The sequence below is a fragment of the Labeo rohita genome, chromosome 3, assembly GCF_022985175.1.
Source record: "Labeo rohita strain BAU-BD-2019 chromosome 3, IGBB_LRoh.1.0, whole genome shotgun sequence".
Lineage (NCBI taxonomy): Eukaryota > Metazoa > Chordata > Actinopteri > Cypriniformes > Cyprinidae > Labeo > Labeo rohita.
In genome coordinates, this window is record NC_066871.1 from 15,259,361 (window position 1) to 15,279,708 (window position 20,348).

Here is a 20,348-nt window from a genome sequence, read left to right on the forward strand (position 1 = left end):
TCCGAGCTTAAGAAGTAAAAGCCAATAAAATTGGCGAGTGGAATTTGTATGCTAAGCCACTCCCCCGTACATATGGGTATATAAGATGGCAGCATGCATCCACTCACTCAGGTTTTATGCTGAGGAGCCGAGAGACATCCCGGCATTCAGCGCAGTTCAGGATTGTGGCAGGAGGACGTAATGTCTCCGTTCCCTCCTTCAGGAAACAAGGGTTACAGTTGTAACCGAGACGTTCCCCTTCAGTCATTCTCTACGAGGTTACGTCAATACTGACATATTTGGGGTCCCTCTGGAAAATGCCACAATCATGAACCGCGTTACGTAGTTGAGGAACAAATGCTGACAGGCAAGTGTGTCAGGACAAATGAAGCTCAACACGTAACCTTCCCAACGCCCTGTAAGCCAGATAGCGAGCCCACAGGGGAGCCAGGTATCTGAAGCAACCGTTGGGGGGCGGAGCACAATGATGAAATTTAAAGCCATATGGAGACTTTTTTTTTTTTTTTAAGATATTAGGGGGAACACGGTGAATAGCCGTGGAGAAATGCTAAGACATATGCCACAACCTTCAGGGGGGGCAAAGGAGACCCCCTGTCGGAGCACAGTCACGGACTACTCTGCTCTAATCTGGACTGCGGGGCAATGGAGTGGGCCCAGAGTTCACAGAGGGGAACAACTGGGAGAAGCGCACGGATCCGTAAGGAATGGCACAGCAAGCCGACACCGAGCTGTCCTCCCGCCAATTACCTGAGTTACCCGCAACACACGGGAGGACACAGCTCAGCGCAAGAACAATCTTGCGCAGTGATGGGTGTCGCCCGGCCCGCAGCTCCAATGTCAGCTAGAGAAGTGCTGTGCACCACGCCTGGGAGGAGTACCCTTCATAGAGAGGACTCGACTCCAAGGGGGCACAGCTCACCTCGGCACTAAGAAGCTGAGGTGAGGCCCAATTTCCACCCAATGGCCAACTTCTGCTTGAGGACAGCATTCCCCGTTTTTCTGCTGACCCGTAAGCAAACAAGAGCTGCTCGGAGCAACTAATGCTCCGGGTGTGGTCCAATAACGTGAATAGCACAAACAGGATGCAGCAACGCTAAGGCCAGGTCTGCCTCCTCCGGCGGCAGCGCTTGCAGGTCCACCAACTGAACCCGAAGGTGAGAGGTGGGAACCCCCAGGCACATAACCAGACCGGGATCTCAAGAATACGTGAGAATAGCTGGACCCAATTTAAGGTACGTTCCGTTGAAAAATGCATGCAGGTTCTCCACCCTCTTAATGGAAGTGAGTGTGATCAGGAATGAGGTCTAAGCGACCGAATTTGTAGCTCGACTGATCCAAGCGGCTCAAAGGGAACACTCCATAGATCTAAGAGGGCCATGGAGAGACCCAAAGAAGGGATAAGGTGCAATCCTAGAGGGACTTATCCCCCTGCACCCTTCAAGAACTTGCCTCCCTAGGGACAACCAGGGTTGGAGTCGCCATTCTTGGGAAGAGTTGCTTTTTTTTATTTTTGCAACTTGACTCTCACGAAAAAGAGTTCAGCGGACATGTCTCGACCAGTATCCATTTACTCCATACCGATTTTTTAGAGTTCGTTCCACACAGCCGAGAAACTCCCGCAGCGATGAGGGTATTTTCTTTCTTCTTGTAGAAGCAGCTCACAAAGCGATTGGCTGTGAAGCAAAAATCTGAGTGAGTGGGTGCATGCCGCCATCTTATATACTCGTATGTACGGGGGAGTGGCTTAGCATGCAAATTCCACTCGCCAATTTCATTGGCTTTTTCTTCTTAAGCTCGGAGGTGATTGGGCCCCCAAGTAAGACCCCAGATACGTCAGTATTGACGTAATGTCGTAGAGACTGACTGAAGGGGAACTGTGGACAAGAGTGCATATATATACACTGATGCAGTGCACACAAACGCTTTTATATTTCCTGTTAGATGAAGAGCACTGACTAAGATACTTATGGCCATAGCAATGAGGTTTCTGCAAATCATCATCTTGTTGCTGGTTGTTCTATGTCTTAGCAACTTTGTTGCAAGTGCAGGTTAGTGCTTTGTGTTTTTACTGTTATACATTTTGGTAATTTGTGTGTTACAAAGGGTTGCAGCAGTGTTTACATTAGTGTAGATTTTACCTACTTTCAATCACTTCACAGCTAGGGTTATATATGTGAAGTGGAAATAATCTTTAGATAGTGATATATTTATTGTTTTTTATAAGCAGTCAAACCAAAGTTTATTCAGACACCTTCAACATTTCTCACATTGTCACAGCTTATTCACTATAGTTTAGAAAATGGTCATAAAATATGACAAGAACTCAAAAGTTAAAGTGTGTCAGAACAAATTCATCTTGATAATGTCAGATAACTTTGATAGAACGTTATATAACAAAGTGTGAAATAAATTTTTATCAATTTTACTGGTAGTCCACTGTATGAAGAGTTTTAGGGTATAATATGTCAAAGTTTACATTATTTTTTTGCTATCCTCTCTTACATAAATGAACTATAGTGTCCTGCACCCACTTAGAACCAAATATCAAAAAATATATCTGGTGTCTGAATCATTTTTGGTTTGACTGTATGTATTTGTGAGTACATCCAAAGTGCCTCATAATGGTTTAAAAACTTCACTCACCCTCATGTCATTCCAAACCTCCTTCTGTGGAACATAAAAGAAGATCATTTGAGAAATATCTCCCCGGTATTGGACAACAGAAGAGAATAATAGTCACCAAAACTGTTTGGTCACCAACATTCTTTTAAAATATCATATTTTATGTTGCAAATATCATATTTTAGATACAGGTTTGCAATGACATTAGGGTAAATAAATACATTATGACAGAATATTTATTTTTGAGTCAACTATCCCTTGTAGATTGTAAACACGTAGACTATCAACATAGTTAATGTGTAGCACTTACCTGATATGCAGAAGTAAGCAAAATTACTCATAATGCTAAGGAAATACGTGACTTAGAAACATTCATCTACACTGACCAGGTGTTGGTTTTGGTGTCTGAATTAGTGCCAGGAACATCTGATTTTATTACAACCCTTTATATCAAACTTACCTTCTGTTTGTTTGGATGCTATGATCTGATCCAGGCTGTTTCTTTTATCATTTTTAGATGAGATCAGATATAAAGGTGACAATTACACCTTCAAGTGTCCTGCACCTCAGGAAGATGCACTGGGTGTGTATCTGAACAGCAGACGTGTGATCAGACGTGAAGCTGTCTACTACTGTTTCGAAACCAAGAAAATAACTCTTCATCCAGACTATGAAGGACGTATTAAAGTCAAAAATGACAGCAAGACTCTGACTGTAGACATCATTAACCTACAACTGACAGACACTGGGGCTTACTGGTGCTCCTGCATTGATGTCTTTGGGAAATGTGCAATGGATGAATCAGGTGTTTTACTTTTAGTGGACGGTAAGTGTACATTTCTGTTTCGTTTATTGACGTGTAATTTTCAGTATTTAATTACAAACAATTTAGAATTTACAATACCTGTAGTAATACACATGATTTAAGACATACATTGCTATTCAAAAGTTTTGGGTTATTTATTTCTGTTTTTTATTTGATAGAAATTAATGCTCTCATTCTGCAAGGAACTATTAAGTTAATCAAAAGTGACAAATAGTGACATATTTCAAATAAATTTTTAAATTTCTATTCATGAAAGAATCCAGAAAAATTATCGTTTTCACTAAAATATTAAGCAGCAAAGCCATTTTCAAGATTGATAATGATGAGAAATGTTTCTTAAAGACTAAAGCAATGACTGCAGAAAATTCAGCTTTGCTATCACAAGAATAAATTACACTTTAAAATATATTCAAATACAAAATGGTCTTGAAAGAAAAACAATATTATTATTCTCATCCTCGGTGAGCATTAGAGACTAATTTCAAAACCATTCATACTAAAAAAAAAAAAACAGACCTCAAAACTCTTCAGTGGTATTGTTTATTTTTACTGTTTTTTCCCCTGTCCTAATGGTAAAGCTAGTGAGAATCTACAAAAAAATAAACACATACATTGTTGTTTGCACTATTGCTATAGTATGAACCTGGTTGTGTGCTTTTGGTGTACTAATGTTATTTGGATTTCTCATTACAGAGCCACCGATCAATCCGGCCCCTTCCACAAGTGCTAATCCAAAGCCAGGTGGCATGAATGATTTACTGATACTAGTGACGACTCTGACAGCTGGCAGTGTGCTCTTACTTATACTCCTTGTTGTTGCAGTGTGGCTGGTGCCCAAGGTGAATATCATACACCTAAAACTGATTGCATATCTGTAAATCCAAAGGTCCTCAGAAACCTTGTAAATGCATTACACATATGCAAACTGGAAAGTGCAGATTTTAAATTTGTCTGTCACTGTATTTTTTTTTCCATGACCTCCAGCCATGTTTACTCACTCAGTGTCTATGACCAACACTATTGTATCTATATCAAGCAGCATTTTTCAGCAAGTGTGTCAACAAATCAAGTTGAATTGTTTCTCTCTTTTGTCCCAGCTGAAGAAACTGATGAGAAAAAGATAAGAAGAGAAAGAAGAAGAAGAGAAGGTGTAACAATGGTAACAATGGAGTGTACGAGGTCACTGTAAAACAAAACAAAGGGCAGAGATTTTTTGAGACATTCACATAAATATCCCTAGTACTGTGTTGATTTTTTTTTTTTTTTTTTTTTTCTTTTTTTTTGGGTAATGCCAAGTAACCAGAAAACCACATTAGATGGTGCATATGTACATACACAAAAAGTAACTTGTTTTTGTGCTGTTTTGCATGTTGCTGTGATTCATTCAGCTCATTCAGTCATATGCACCACATCTGATTAGGGTTGGTTTTCTGACCTATTTCTGTTGAAATGTGCAAACATTCAAGGATTCAGAAAACAATGTTCATTTCTTCTAAATGTCTTTTTATTTAAACTGATTTTTCAGTCTCTTCTATTTTCTGTAAATGTTGTATACTGTGTTATTTTGTGTATTTATTTCAGCTTTGTATGATTGTTTAAACCTAGCATTAAATGAGTGATTTTGGTTTGCTGTATATACTATGCTTCGATTCCCTATAAAAAAAAATTCTATGTTATCTATGCATTTGATTATTCAATTTTTAATGAATGAACTTGTGTTCTACATATTGTCTAAAAGTTGCCGTTAAACAGCTGATGTAAATATTTTAAGTCTATGTATATTTCAGTAATACACATTTAATTGTTGCTTTACAAGAATAATGAAGCCCGACTCGCTAACCATTAAGCCATGACTGCCCCCAAATAATGATTTTCTGTTTTAATATACTTTAAAATATAATGTATTGCTTTGAAAAAGCTGAATTTTCAGCATCATTACTACAGTCGTCACTGTCACATGTGACATGATCCTTCAGAAATCATTCTAAAATTCTGATTTATCAATTTTGGAAACAGTTGTGCTGCTTAATATATTACCTGTGATACTTTTTTTTTTTTTTTTTTTACAGGATTGTTTCATAAAAAAAAAAAAAAAGAACAGCATTTATTTAAAATATAAATCCTTTTTTTTTAAAAAGTACAATAATGTTTAAAAGTTGGGGGTCAGTATTTTTTTTTTCTTTGAAAAGAAATCAATACTTTTATTCAACAAGGATGTGTTAAATTAATAAAAAGTAATAGTAAAGACTTATATTGTAGAAAAGATTTCAGTTTTGAATATATGATGTTCTTTTTTAGTTGAGTCCCGGAAAAAAGCATCACAGATTCCAAAAAAATCCAAAAATGTAATTTTTTACATTTGTATTAGTTTGCATGCATGTCAGCTTATGATGAAACAAAATGTTGACATTTATATTTGTTTATGATACAGCTTCTCTAAATTTCCCCAAATTTCCAATTAATTCCCATAAATTCCTGTTAACTTTCCATGGAAAGTTTCCAGAAAATGTCCAGAAAAATTTACCGGAATTTTTCCACCCCTTTGCAGCCAGATGATTTTAATGAATTTCTTTGTACAAATGTATTCCTGAAATATCCATGTGATTTAAACAGATAAATAGCAATGTATATGTTATGTAAAATATTCAAACAGTATGTAGATGCATGTGTGAAGTGTTAAATGTTATAAATATACGTTTTTTTTTTATCCCTATAATGTTTGCTTTGTGCAGTATGTTGGAGACTCACAGGGAATGTTTTGAATGAGCAGAATCAGCCAAAAATCTCCTTTTATTCTTCACTGATGCTTACAAAAAGTTAATGCATTAAGAATTAAAGGGACAGTTCCAAACCCATAGCCTAAGGTCATGATATCAATTTTTGATACCATAGAAATTTCAGAATTCTGGTCAAAAAACTCAAGCTCACCTAATACAAGTAAAAGGTCAGTGATTAAATAAGAATAAGTGAGAGATTTTCTCTCTTTGTTTGATTAACATGAATGACAGACAGCAAAAATTTTAGACTGTGGTCACTTTAAGAGCTGACTGATCCAATTTTCTGTTCCCCTTTTTTTCTTTTCTCTTTGTTTTTACTTAAGACCTAAATTACTGTGTTCAAGAAGATATGTGCAAAGACACTAACAGCTAATTGCGTTTCAACGGCTTAAAATGCTATTTTTAAACCACAATACTGAGCAATCACTTGCAAGTGATACATTTTTGTGACCACGTGGCACAGCAACGTGAGCATGACCATATAACCACTACCCATTTCCACCCGTTAATAAAGGATATCATTCACGCCTAATGTGAGGTTTGCTGACTAAGAGCTCTGTGATATTAGAAGTTGTGTACATATCGATACACTGATGGCAATAACAATGAGGTCTCTGCAAATCATCTTGGTTTTGGTTGTTCCTTGTCTCGGCAACTTTGTTGCAAGTGCAGGTTAGTGCTTTGTGTTTTTACTCTTATACATATTGGTAATTCGTGTGTTACAAAGTGTTGTGGCAGTATATACATTAGTTTAGACTTGGAAATAATCTTCAGACAGTGATAAATTTATTTTTATTTTTTTTTCTATTTGTATTTGTGAGAGAAAAAAAAAAACTGTACTCACCCTCATGTCATTCCAAACCTCCTTCTGTGGAACATAAAAGAAGATCATTTGAGAAATATCTCCCCGGTATTGGACAACGATATTTTGAGAAATTAGTGTTTTTCCCCCTATTGGACAACATTCTTATTTTATGTCTTTATATTTTATGTTGCACAGAAGAAAGTTATTACTTACTTACTTCAATGGTGCCCAGAGTTTGAACTTCCAAAATACAATTCAAATGCGGCTTCAAACGATCCAAAATGCGGTTGTAAATGATCCCAGCTGAGGAAGAAGGGTCTTATCTAGTGAAACGATTGGTTATTTTCATAAAAATAATACAATTTATATACTTTTTAATGTCAAATGCACATCTTGTCTTGCTCTGCCTTAAACCTTTTTTTTACAGATCAATTCAGTTAGGGTATGTCGAAAAACACCCATCTCTTGTTCTCCCTCAACTTCAAAATCATCCTATACTCTTAAAAATAAAGGTGCTTTAAAAGGTTTTTCACAGCGATGCCATAGAAGAACCATTTTTGGTTCCACAAAGAACCATTCAGTCAAAGGTTTTTTTAAAGAATCATCTCTTTCTTACTCTTTCTTTTTTTCATTTCTCTTTCTTATATAATCTGAAGAACCTTCTTTCGCCACAAAGAACCTTTTGTGGAACAGAAAGATTCTTCAGATGTTAAGGGATCTTTATGGAATCATTTAGACAAAAAAGGTTCATCTGTGGCATCATGAAGCACCTTTATTTTCAAGAGCGTACATCACTGCATTACCTTTTTTGTGTTTAAGGGTGTTTGATCTTCTTTGCATGTTCACTTTGCAAAGACAGGGTCGGTACTTCTGCAGTGATGTAGGATGATTTTGAAATGATTTTTGAAGTTGAGGGAGATAATACAATAGGAGTTTTTCGACAAACCCTACCTGTCTTGAACCAGAATACGCAGAATTCAGGCAGAGCAAGACAAGATAAGCGTTTGAGGTAAAAAAGTATAGAAATTGTATTATTTTTATGAAAATAACTAATTGTTTCACTAGATAAGACCTTTGTTCCTCGGCTGGGATCGTTTCCAACCACATTTGGGATCGTTTGAAACTGCATTTAAACTGCATTTTGGAAGTTGATGGCCACAAGTTGATATTATTCATAATGATTTATTAACACGGGGGCGTCAGCGTCAACGCTTGACGGAGGCCATGGCTGAAGCTTGGTGCTGATGTGAACGTCATAGTGACAGCAGCCAATCACACTATTTTTCTGGTGTTGCATGAACGTGATTAGGTAGCGTCTGCACTAGTATGTTTGCATAAGGCGAACTGATTGGCTGCATTGCCGCTTGAAAAGTTGAAAAGTTTTTCATTTCTGTTGAGAGCAACACCAGTGACGTGGCACTACAGACTTTGGAAACGCTTGACATCACTTCATTCAAAGTAAACGAGAGACGTTGATGCTGAAGCCCTGTGAACAGTCATGGGAGGGGCCTGTGCAAAACTACGTCACTCTGCCAAGAATCTGTAAATGGCTTGATTTGAGAAAGTGGTTATGATTTATGGGGATTAAAAAACACTGGGTGGATTTTTTTTTATCATTATAGGGTGGTTGTGTACACACTGCCAACACACATTTATGTTCAAACAACATGTAAAAGTGATTTTGCATCCGATGACCCCTTAAATGTAGGAACATTTATCTACACTCTCCAGGTGTTGATTTTGGTGTCTGAACTAGTCCCAGGAACATCTGATTCCTCTACGTTCTCTCTCACAACCATCTTAACTTCTGTTTGTTTGAATGCTGTGATCTGATACAGGTTGTTCTTTAATAATTTTTAGATGAGATCAGATATAAAGGCGACAATTACACCATCAAGTGTTCTGCGCCTCAGGAAGATGCACTGGGTGTGTATCTGAACAGCAGACGTGTGATCAGCCGTGAAGTCCTCCACTACTCTTTTGAAACCAAGCAAATAACTTCCCATCAAGACTATGAAGGACGTGTTATAGTCAAATATGACCACAATACTGTGACTATAGACATCATTAACCTACAGCTAACAGACACTGGGGCTTACTGGTGCTCCTGCAAGGTTATGTCTAGTAAAATATGTGCAATTGACGAATCAGGTGTTTTTCTTTTGGTGCGCGGTGAGTGTACATTTCTGTTTTGTTTATTGACATGTAATTTTCAGTATTTATTTGCAAACAATTTACAATACCTGTAGAAATATGTATGATTTAAGACATACATTACCATTCAAAAGTTGTGGACTTCTCTTTACAGAGTCATCGATCAATTCGGCCCCTTCCACAAGTGCCAATCCAAACTTGGATGGCGTGAATGAATTACTGATACCTGTGACAGCATTGACAGCTGGCAGCGTGCTCTTACCATTACTCCTTGTGTTTCCAAGGTGAATGTCTGTACATTCAAAGGTCATCAGAAACTTTGTAAATGCATTACACATATGTAAAGTGGAAAATGCTGATTTCAAATTTGTCTGCGGCAGTATTTTGGTTTACCTCCAGCAATATGTTTACTCACTTAATGTAACGATGGCGTTTAGAGGATCCACTTGCAGAAACACAGAACAGGCATTTACAAGAGGAAAACAAAGACTGACACTAAACAAGGCAAACACACAAGGGTAACCAAGGGAACAAACAAGAGCAACAATGCTACAGAACTAAACACAGGAAGTAAACACAGAAATACTGGGGGCAGAGAAACACTTCAACATAAAAGTCCTTGAAACAGACAGAGATCACAACACAGACCTCCGGTTTCACAGACAGAGTCCTAGATTAAAATGTAAGTCTAAGCTGTTTCAACTGACAGATTTTATAATATTAAAATATATTGGTGCCTTTGTTTTGTAATAAAATCCACACCAGTAATGTTTTTTTCTAAGCACATTTATAAAAATGACTCAAATTTCCTAATTGAACTATGGCCTGATCCTAGCCTAGACTAAGCCCTGTCTGTGAAACTGGGCCTTAGTGTCTTTGACCAACACTTTTGTGTAATATATTTTAAAGCATATGTTTCTAGAGGTTACTAAGGTTGAACTGTTCCTCTCTGTTGTGCCAGGTGAAGAAACTGTGTAGAAGAAGAGATGAGGAGAAGGTGGAAAAAGAGGAGAAAAGGTGTAATGAGGAGTATACAAGGTCATGAATGCTCAACAGTAATGTGTGTTTTTTATACTGTTTTACATGTTGTTTTGATTCATTCAGTCATACCACTGATAAAATAACTTAACTAGGATTTACTTAAAAAAAACACACACAGAGACATTTTAAGTACATTTTATTGCTACTGCTCTACTCGGAATGCATATTTGCCCATGCAACATTTGCCCATAGGAAAGAGAAAATGCCTATAGAAATAGACTCTTTCCTATTCATTCACAGACAAACCTTTCTTTGACCTTCCTATCACACATTATGTACAGTCGTTATGTACAGTATTACTGCATTGTATTATAATTTTTGTCTGTTGTATTTGTATTTGTCTTTCTACTGTTTTATGCATGCGTTATGATAGATGACTAGTCATATAACCCACCTATGCCATGTTTGGTCTCTTTGAATTCGTATTTTGATGATCTAAAAGATGGTGTATATTATATGTTGATACCTATGCAACATATTAGTGTTTTAAAAAACCTTAGTAGTTTTTGCATCAACACCCAATCGAATTACATATGCAAAATACCATGCTCACAGACAAAGGTGTTGTGTTGCTGGATGTAATAGTGAACATAGTGGTCGTCATTTACTCCTGACATCTGAGCCCTGAAGATGCAGTAGATTACGTTTGTTTGTGAAGGGAATGTGCCTCCTGATCTACATATATCCGTCTATGTTCGCACGAATCATTCATGATCCAGCTTCACTTACAGCAAAAGTGAGTATAAGGGTTTTTTTTATGAATCTTTGCGATCGCCTTTCCTTATAACGTGGTAGTTAGGAAGTTTAGCGCTAAATGCGGCTAAACGTGGCTACATGCGGCTAATGTAAACAAGCTCGTCATTCCACAGAGAGAAGAGAGGGGCGGGGTGAGCAGAGCTCATTTGCATTCAAAGGTACAACCCCTTAGAATGCGATGATTTTTACTCAGCTCATTTTGACAAGGTAAAAAGGGTGTTGTTTTACAAAACCATTGAGACTTTTTAATCAAAGTATATTAGAGACTTTGCATTAAAACCCTAAAGAGTCATATCAACTTGTGGAAAATGGACATCCGATGACCCCTTTAAGACTTTCACCCGAGACTGCATTTGGACACTTGTTCAACGACCAAGACAATGCAAGTATCGTACATTTAACTAAACAAAACAGAGGTTTAGTATAAGTTGTAGACAGCACTGATGGTTTCACTCAGGTGGTTAACTGACTCTTTTCATAGCTTCATTCTCTTGTCTCTCTCTCTCTAATGGCCTTTCACTGACCCTTCCCCCATGTATGAGTGATTTCATGTTTGTTTGTTTAGATTAGTTATGTGTTAGTACTTCGTTAATAAAACCATTGTGCACAAATTACATGAGTTTTATTCTGATTGTGCCTTGCAAGATTAATGTCCCTTTACGATTCCGATTCGAGCTACATGCTCTAAAGCAATGGTACTTTAAGAAAGTCATTTTCTGTGGCCAAGAAAATATCATTTCTTAGAGTTGATATAAAAATTATACTGAATGTTCGCTGGATGAACAGATTAGTTGATGGAAAATTAATTCTGCTACAGTTAGTACAGGCAGCTGATATAAACAATTGTAATTAATCATAATTAATTGTAATTATTTCTATACATTTCCCTTTTGAGCTAAATCGCGACCAACTGTCAAACGTATGTGTTTGTCACATAAATTTTATTAACATCTTACACATGCAGCTTCTGATAAAGTCAAATAGACTATAGCTTGAATGTGCCCTACCACAAACAGTAGAAACTTATTCAATGATATAACACATCTTTATATCGTACGATAAGAAACTAACCTGATATTAGCAAAAAAATCCTAATTTCTGTTGTTAGTAGAGCGTAAGCCTTCTCTGACGAAGAAATCTCAGATTAGCAGCCCGTATAAATGGTACCAGAATGAATTCATCTAAATTGAGGCGAAGAAATCCCCACTTTTAGCTTTAAATGCATAAGTCTCAGATTAAATTTCAGATTAGCGGCATTAAATAATCTGCATGGCGAAGAAGTCCCACTTGCATTGATATTAAAACTGGGTGACAAAGAAATCTTGCTACAGTATAGTTATTCTAATGGTGATTTGAGTGATGGTCCTCATTTCTCCGAATTAAGGCCTTCTTGTAACTATTGCATATCATTGTAATCATGAAGATTATGCAAATGAATAGTGAATTAATAGTGTACTTCTATTTTAGCTAACTAGGAATGTGTCATTGTCTGTGAAGTGAATGTGCTGTTTTGATTTGTGGAAGTTGTATGTGAAAAGTCATAACTGACTGCGTGTAAGTTTCCCATGCATGTTTCACAGTAGCGCAAGTTCTGCTCAGCTTGTTCGTTGTTGTCAACATCGGTCTCTTAGCAACGTCTGACCCCAGAAGTTGAAAGCAGCCTCTTCCGGTTCAATCTGATAACAGCATACACATCACACACCCTTGTGTAAACTGAGTAGAACTGAGTGTAGCCAAAGCTAACTCTTTAGCGGCCGTACATGCATATAAGCTAAGCCCTTTACGTCAGCTGTTAGCTGTTAGCATCCGACTAACATTTAGATACGTGTGAGTGTAAAGTGTAATGTTCAAGCCACCTCTCTCTCTCTCTCTCTCTCTCCCCCTTTCTTTTGGTTTCACGTCCTGTTTTGCTATCACCTTCTGTGTAGACTCAGTTAGGTTGGCCCCTCCTCACATACTTGGGTTTTAACTTGTGTTATTTTTTATTTTTGACTTTGTTCTACCTCTCTTTTGATTTCATTTTTTTAACCTTTGTTTAGCTTGAATGTACCAGTTCAGCTAAATTGATTTTAATTAAGTCACTAATTTAATTAAATCAAGTTATTTACTTTTCCTTTAGTTTCCTAAAGCTATTCGGATATTTTCATTTTTCTTTCCTTATTTTAGTTTATCTGACCATCACTATCTTCCCTCTCGGTATAGGATTATAGCAGTTCTAGCAACTGTTGTCCCCTTAATGAACCGTACAGGTCATTAGTAGACTAAGTCCTGTCTCTCCTTACTCCTTAGCAGTCAGGCCTGCTACATGAGGTACAAGTACCGTTCACCAAGCCATAGGCCCTGAGAAGACTAGAAACACTTCCTAGTGTTTCTACCTTTCTACCTTGAGATGTTTGATGCGTCCCTGCTAGCTTAGCTAACAGTCTCCCTAGGTTTATGACCCTGCTGCAGCCTTCCTTTGAACACAGAACAACTGCGTAGTCATACCTCCTATCTTAAATAAGGAAAGCTCTTTCTGATTTTATTTCAGTTGTTTTATTTGATACCTTCATAGTGACCAAACCTGTGAATCATCAGTGTTTTGAGTAATAATTTGACTACAGATAAAGCCTGGTCATTAGCTGACCCCTGCTTACAGCCCATCAAAGTTACTCAAACCCTCTCTTTGTGCTGACCTGCACAAAAACTTAGCACCCCCACCTCACTAGCTGCCCTAACCAGCTATTCACACCTTACACGGCTTACTGAGCTGTTCCCTGTACGGATAGCTAACACCTCTGTACGTGCTTGCATTTGCCGTCTGCATTTCTCTCTCGTGTTCCCACAAGTAGACCAGCATGCTTCAGACATCCAGCCCTGCCACCCACCAGGAACACTTGGAGACCCTGCAGAGCGCTGTGATGGACATCCTTCAGCCTAAAGCAGCCAATGACCTGCAACGGCAGAGAAAGGAACAGCGGGACTGTGACACAAGTGGACACCTCACACCCAGCCTGGACAACCAGGAGCTGACCAGCATCATTTTCTCCTTTGCCCACACCCTCAAGGGCCTCAGACAGGAGGTAAATAAACTGAAACTGCAAGTTCCAAAGGGAACCGACACCTGCTCAGCAAGAGAAGGAACAGGACATGCGCAACGAACCTGACTGAACGGTGCAACAGAAGCAAATCACCAGTTATCATGAGGCTCTAACAGCTGCCGGACACGAGAGCAGCTTGAACAGGCCACCAGACAAGATTTGGAAAGAGAACTGTTTCACACAAAGTCACTGTTAAAAACAGCATACATGGAACTTAATGAAAGAGACACTAGAGCTGAGACCCTAGAAGGCCATCTGAATGCAGCCAGAGCTAAAGTCCAAACCCTGACTCAGCAATTCTGCAACATTAAAAAGGAGCTTGACATGGTTCAGAGAGAACTGAAACAGTCTTACAGACTGTGCATGGAGTCAAGTAAAAGACACCCTGCTGCACGTCAAACAGCCAGCAGTGCAAACCCCCATACCCCTGTACACAGATACAAAGGGGGGGAGCCAAAACCTTCTGCCTGACACTTCACAAGTCAGTTTCCAGAAAACCTCTGCAGCCACAGAAGGAACAGAATTAATTCAGACGAACTCTGAAGTGACACATGAAGTGACACTCAAAGAACTCAATTGAATGGCCAGAAACATCCCTGCATTCACACCAGAACTTGCAGGAGATTATGACGTCCATGCGTACATGAGAGACATTGACTTTTTCTTTCAGTCTTGGAAATGTGTGAACCTCCAAGATAGACATTATCTGCTCTGGATCACCTCTAGCCCAGAGGTGTGACGCTTCCTGGCTCGACACATGTAATCGGACTACCAGCAGCTAAGACAAGCCATCATTAAGGAATTCTCAGACCCAGAGTCTGAACACGGACTGATCGCTGCCCTGGACACCAAACAGGGCCGGTATGAAACTCCACATGTGTACTACCACAGACTTCGACAAGCTTACTTCGGAGCTCGCAATGATGGAGGAGGACACAAGCTTCAAGAGTCTCTTCCTCCGAAACCTCCATCCTATGATGAGTCACCATTAAGGCATTCTAGCCTGCCCTCACTCAATGCCTACTCAACAACTGCGTGACCTGACACAGAAGGCCGTTAACAAGCACAAGGCCTCCACCAAAGGTGTTTGTAAGAACCCACTGATTCTGAACTGCACAACCCAGAATTCAAAGCAGGCACTAGAAGGCACCCAGCATTGCCACAATGCCAGGCCCTTCTACGGAAAGACACTACCCAACAGAGGACATAACCGTCGCCATGGCAACAGACCCAGGTTCCAGACCAACCACTGGGAGGACACCGGACACCAGTCGACACCCCAGGAGTAGCCAGACAATGTTGGATAGAGCAACGGGCCCATATGCCCAACAGCGAAACCTCTACCAACACAACTCAGGCAAGCTTAAGTCAATGCTGCCACCAGAGCAAATTAACACTGCCAACGTCAGACTTTTAGTGACGTTTAAGCAGAATAGAGGGCTAACAACCACCTGCTGCCCTCCTGCCATCACCACTAGGTCAGTCTGAAACTCTCTTCACACTACAAAATCTCTATAACCATACCACAAGTGAGAGTTCAACCAGCTGTTCCAAACAGCAGATACCATGGATAGCCTACCGGCTAACAACACCTAAAGCAACCATTTGACCCAGGCCTACTCACTCTAGGATGACAGGTGACACTGCCACGACACCTGCTGCACAAGCTCAAGGACCTGCACCTTGCTACTGCCTACACCATCACAGCACAACACGCGACATGTTCATTGATGAGCTAATGTTTTAAAGACTTACTAAGGTCACTGTATGAAGAAGGGGAGCAATTGCTAATGAGAGACAAGCGCAATACACGGCTCAAAAGCAGCAGAGCTTTTATTATGCCATGGTTGACCGCTTCCGCTTCTTCTGCTTATGTGTATGTGAGGTAAAACAGCGTTGTTTTATCATATTAGATACATTTGAGTGTGTTGAAAGATGTTTTATAATGCTACTCTGTACGTTCGTCACCTGTCTAATAAAATGCATAAAATATTAAGTTGTATTTGGGGTTTCCATGTTTTCTACAAAATAAAACAAGAAAGTTAAGGGTGTATGGTGTCACTGATAGACACAATGACACGGTCCGTTACACTAGTTAAAATTGCTTATTTCTCTGGATTTAAACATTCTTGGAAACATTTGGGATCATGTAAGTACACAAGTCAGCAAAATAGCACTGTTCTAGTGGTTTTGGGGTATTTTAATAAAAAAAAAAAAGTGACTTTAAAAACTGTCAGATGTTTGTACACAGCAGATGCTTTCCAGATCAAGTGACCTTTAACAGTCATCTTGCAGACGTATGTGTGATATATTTTACGTAGCGTGAGAACATGAAAAAGCTACGCTTAATCCGATCTGATTGGACAGAAACAGATTTTCAGAAATGTGATTTGAATAGGATTCCAAACCACATATGTATGTAGCTTGAAACTGAGTGCAAAAATTTCATTACGGATTTCATTTAGTTTGTTTCTATCTGAATATAAATTTGTGCTGAGTCTAAACAAGGTTTTGGAATGACTTGAGGATGTGTAATTGCTGACAGAATTTTTTTTTTTTTTTTTTTTTTTTTGGTAAACTATAATTTTAAGACACATACCTATATCAACTGCAATGGAGCTGTCAGGATTTAGGGGTAGTCGTCTGCTATGCTATGGCCGTCTTGTTAGGGTGAAGATTACTTGAAAGATCCAAAACACCCCAAAGCCCTATTGTACAAGCCTGATGACGTGTTTAACAAGGATGTGCTGTTTATTTGACCCAGATAAGAGTTTGTGATGGTCCTGTACACCAAAATCTCTTTGATGATGCATGCTTTACATCCTGTCTTGTTATCTATAGTGAGTGCATAACTGCTAGATTAAGTCAGATTGTGTCTGAGGAATGTTTGTATCTCTGGTGCCTTCACTTTGATTGATAAATTAAATTAATGGAACAATTTTTGATTTTTCACATTTACAACAACAACTCTTGGAAATGTTTGTTGAATATTTTGGTATGACTTCAGTCATCTGTGGTTTGCTGACTAAGTGCAGTGATCAGAAACTGTGGGCTGGAGTGCATATATATACACTGGTGCAGTGCACACAGAAGCTTTCTTATTTCCTGTTAGATGAAGAGCACTGACTAAGATACTGATGGCAATAGCAATGAGGTCTCTGCAAATCATCATCTTGTTGCTGGTTGTTCTATGTCTTAGCAACTTTGTTGCAAGTGCAGGTTAGTGCTTTGTGTTTTTACTGTTATACATTTTGGTAATTTGTGTGTTACAAAGGGTTGCAGCAGTGTTTACATTAGTGTAGATTTGACCTACTTTCAATCACTTCACAGCTAGGGTTATATATGTGAAGTGGAAATAATCTTTAGAAAGTGATCAATTTATTGTTGTTTTTATATGCAGTCAAACCAAAATTTATGCAGACACCTTCAACATTTCCCACATTATCACAGTTTATTCGCTATAGTTTAGAAAATGGTCATAAAATATGACAAGAACTCAAAAGTTAAAGTGTGTCAGAACAAATTCATCTTGATAATGTCAGATAACTTTGATAGAAAGTTATAAAACAAAGTGTGAAATCAGTTTTTATCAATTATACTGGTAGTCCACTGTATGAAGAGTTTTGGGGTATAATATGTCAAAGTTTGCTTTATTTTTTTTGCTATCCTCTCTTACATAAATGAACTATAGTGTCCTGCACCCACTTAGAACAAAATATCAAAAAATTATCTGGTGTCTGAATCATTTTTGGTTTGACTGTATGTATTTGTGAGTACATGCAAAGTGCCTCATAATGGTTTAAAAACTTCACTCACCCTCATGTCATTCCAAACCTCCTTCTGTGGAACATAAAAGAAGATCATTTGAGAAATATCTCCCCGGTATTGGACAACAGAAGAGAATAATAGTCACCAAAACTGTTTGGTCACCAACATTCTTTTAAAATATCATATTTTATGTTGCAAATATCATATTTTAGATACAGGTTTGCAATGACATTAGGGTAAATAAATACATTATGACAGAATATTTATTTCTGAGTCAACTATCCCTTGTAGATTGTAAACATGTAGACTATCAACATAGTTGATGTAGATACAATGTAGCACTTACCTGATAGAAATAAGCAAAATTACTCATAATGCTAAGGAAATATGTGACCTAGAAACATTCATCTACACTGTCCAGGTGTTGGTTTTGGTGTCTGAACTAGTGCCAGGAACATCTGATTTTATGTTCTCACAACCCTTTATTTCAAACTTACCTTCTGTTTGTTTGGATGCTATGATCTGATCCAGGCTGTTTCTTATATCATTTTTAGATGAGATCAGATATAAAGGTGACAATTACACCTTCAAGTGTCCTGCACCTCAGAAAGATGCACTGGGTGTGTATCTGAACAGCAGACGTGTGATCAGACGTGAAGTTGTCTACTACTGTTTCGAAACCAAGAAAATAACTCTTCATCCAGAATATGAAGGACGTATTAAAGTCAAAAATGACAGCAAGACTCTGACTGTAGACATCATTAACCTACAACTGACAGACACTGGGGCTTACTGGTGCTCCTGCATTGATGTCTTTGGGAAATGTGCAATGGATGAATCAGGTGTTTTACTTTTAGTGGACGGTGAGTGTACATTTCTGTTTCGTTTATTGACATGTAATTTTCAGTATTTAATTACAAACAATTTAGAATTTACAATACCTGTAGTAATACACATGATTTAAGACATACATTACTATTCAAAAGTTTTGGGTTATTTATTTCTGTTTGTTAGTTTATTTGATAGAAATCAATGCTCTCATTCTGCAAGGAACTATTAAGTTAATCAAAAGTGGCAAAGATGTTAACATACAAAAAATATATTTCAAATAAATGCTGTTCTTTTGAACTTTCTAAGATTCCTGAAAAATTATCGTTTTCACTAAAATATTAAGCAGCAAAGCCATTTTCAAGATTGATAATGATGAGAAATGTTTCTTAAAGACTAAAGCAATGACTGCAGAAAATTCAGCTTTGCTATCAGAGGAATAAATTACATTTTTAAATATATTCAAATACAAAATGGTCTTGAAAGAAAAACAATATTATTATTCTCATCCTTGGTGAGCATTAGAGACTAATTGGTGTACTTTTGGTGTACTAAAGTTATTTGGATTTCTCATTACAGAGCCACCGATCAATCCGGCCCCTTCCACAAGTGCTAATCCAAAGTCGGGTGGCATGAATGATTTACTGATACCAGTGACGGCTCTGACAGCTGGCAGTGTGCTCTTACTTATACTCCTTGTTGTTGCAGTGTGGCTGGTGCCCAAGGTGAATATCATACACCTAAAACTGATTGCATATCTGTAAATCCAAAGGTCCTCAGAAACCTTGTAAATGCATTACACATATGCAAACTGGAAAGTGCAGATTTTAAATTTGTCTGTCACTGTATTATTTTTTTTTTTTTTTTTACCTCCAGCCATGTTTACTCACTCAGTGTCTATGACCAACACTATTGTATCTATATCAAGCAGCATTTTTCAGCAAGTGTGTCAACAAATCAAGTTGAATTGTTTCTCTCTTTTGTCCCAGCTGAAGAAACTGATGAAAAAAAGAGAAGAAGAGAAAGAAGAAGAAGAGGAGAAAAGGTGTAACAATGGTAACAATGGAGTGTACGAGGTCATGACTGTAAAACGAAATGAAAGGGCAGAGATTTTGAGATATTCACATAAATATCCCTAGTACTGGGTTGATTTTTTTTTTTTTTTTTTGGGTAATGCCAAGTAACCAGAAAACCACATTAGGTGGTGCATATGTACATACACAAAAAGTAACTTGTTTTTGTGCTGTTTTGCAAGTTGCATTCAGCTCATTCAGTCGTATGCACCACATCTGATTGAGGCTGGTTTTCTGACCTATTTCTGTTGAAATATCAAACATTCGAGGATTCAGAAAAAAATGTTAATTGCTTCTAAATGTCTTTTTGTTAAACTGATTTTTCAGTCTCTTCTATTTTCTGTAAATGTTGTATACTGTGTTATTTTGTGTATTTATTTCAGCTTTGTATGATTGTTTAAACCTAGCATTAAATGATCGCTGTACATACTATGCTTTGATTCTCTTTATAAAAAAATTCTGTTATCTATGCATTTGTTTATTCAATTTTTAATGAATGAATTTGTGTTCTACATATTGTCTAAAAGTTGCCGTTAAACATCTGATGTAAATATTTTAAGTGTATGCATGGTTCAGTAATACACATTTAATTGTTGCTTTACAAGAATTTTGTATGGG

At 37.9% G+C, this 20,348-nt stretch overlaps 1 protein-coding gene across 5 annotated transcripts in view; it reads left to right on the forward strand.

The window, feature by feature from the left end:
- LOC127158190 (T-cell antigen CD7-like) overlaps positions 1 to 19,825 on the forward strand; it is a 39,407-nt gene extending 19,582 nt beyond the window's left edge. The window contains exons 1-5 of one of the 5 annotated variants that reach the window (XR_007826092.1): positions 6,753 to 6,897; positions 8,891 to 9,202; positions 9,339 to 9,468; positions 9,565 to 9,866; positions 10,146 to 12,829. Coding sequence is in view for 4 of the 5 variants with exons in the window: in XM_051101349.1 (XP_050957306.1) it covers positions 17,199 to 17,280; positions 18,384 to 18,692; positions 19,237 to 19,382; positions 19,647 to 19,796 (687 nt within the window). In the remaining variant the exon portion in view is untranslated. Of the gene's footprint in view, positions 1 to 1,983; positions 2,049 to 6,752; positions 6,898 to 8,890; positions 9,203 to 9,338; positions 9,469 to 9,564; positions 9,867 to 10,145; positions 12,830 to 17,136; positions 17,281 to 18,383; positions 18,693 to 19,236; positions 19,383 to 19,646 lie in introns of those variants that run through there. The other 4 variants (XM_051101355.1, XM_051101360.1, XM_051101349.1 and 1 more) reach the window with 4 other exon arrangements.
- Positions 19,826 to 20,348: the final 523 nt, after the last annotated feature.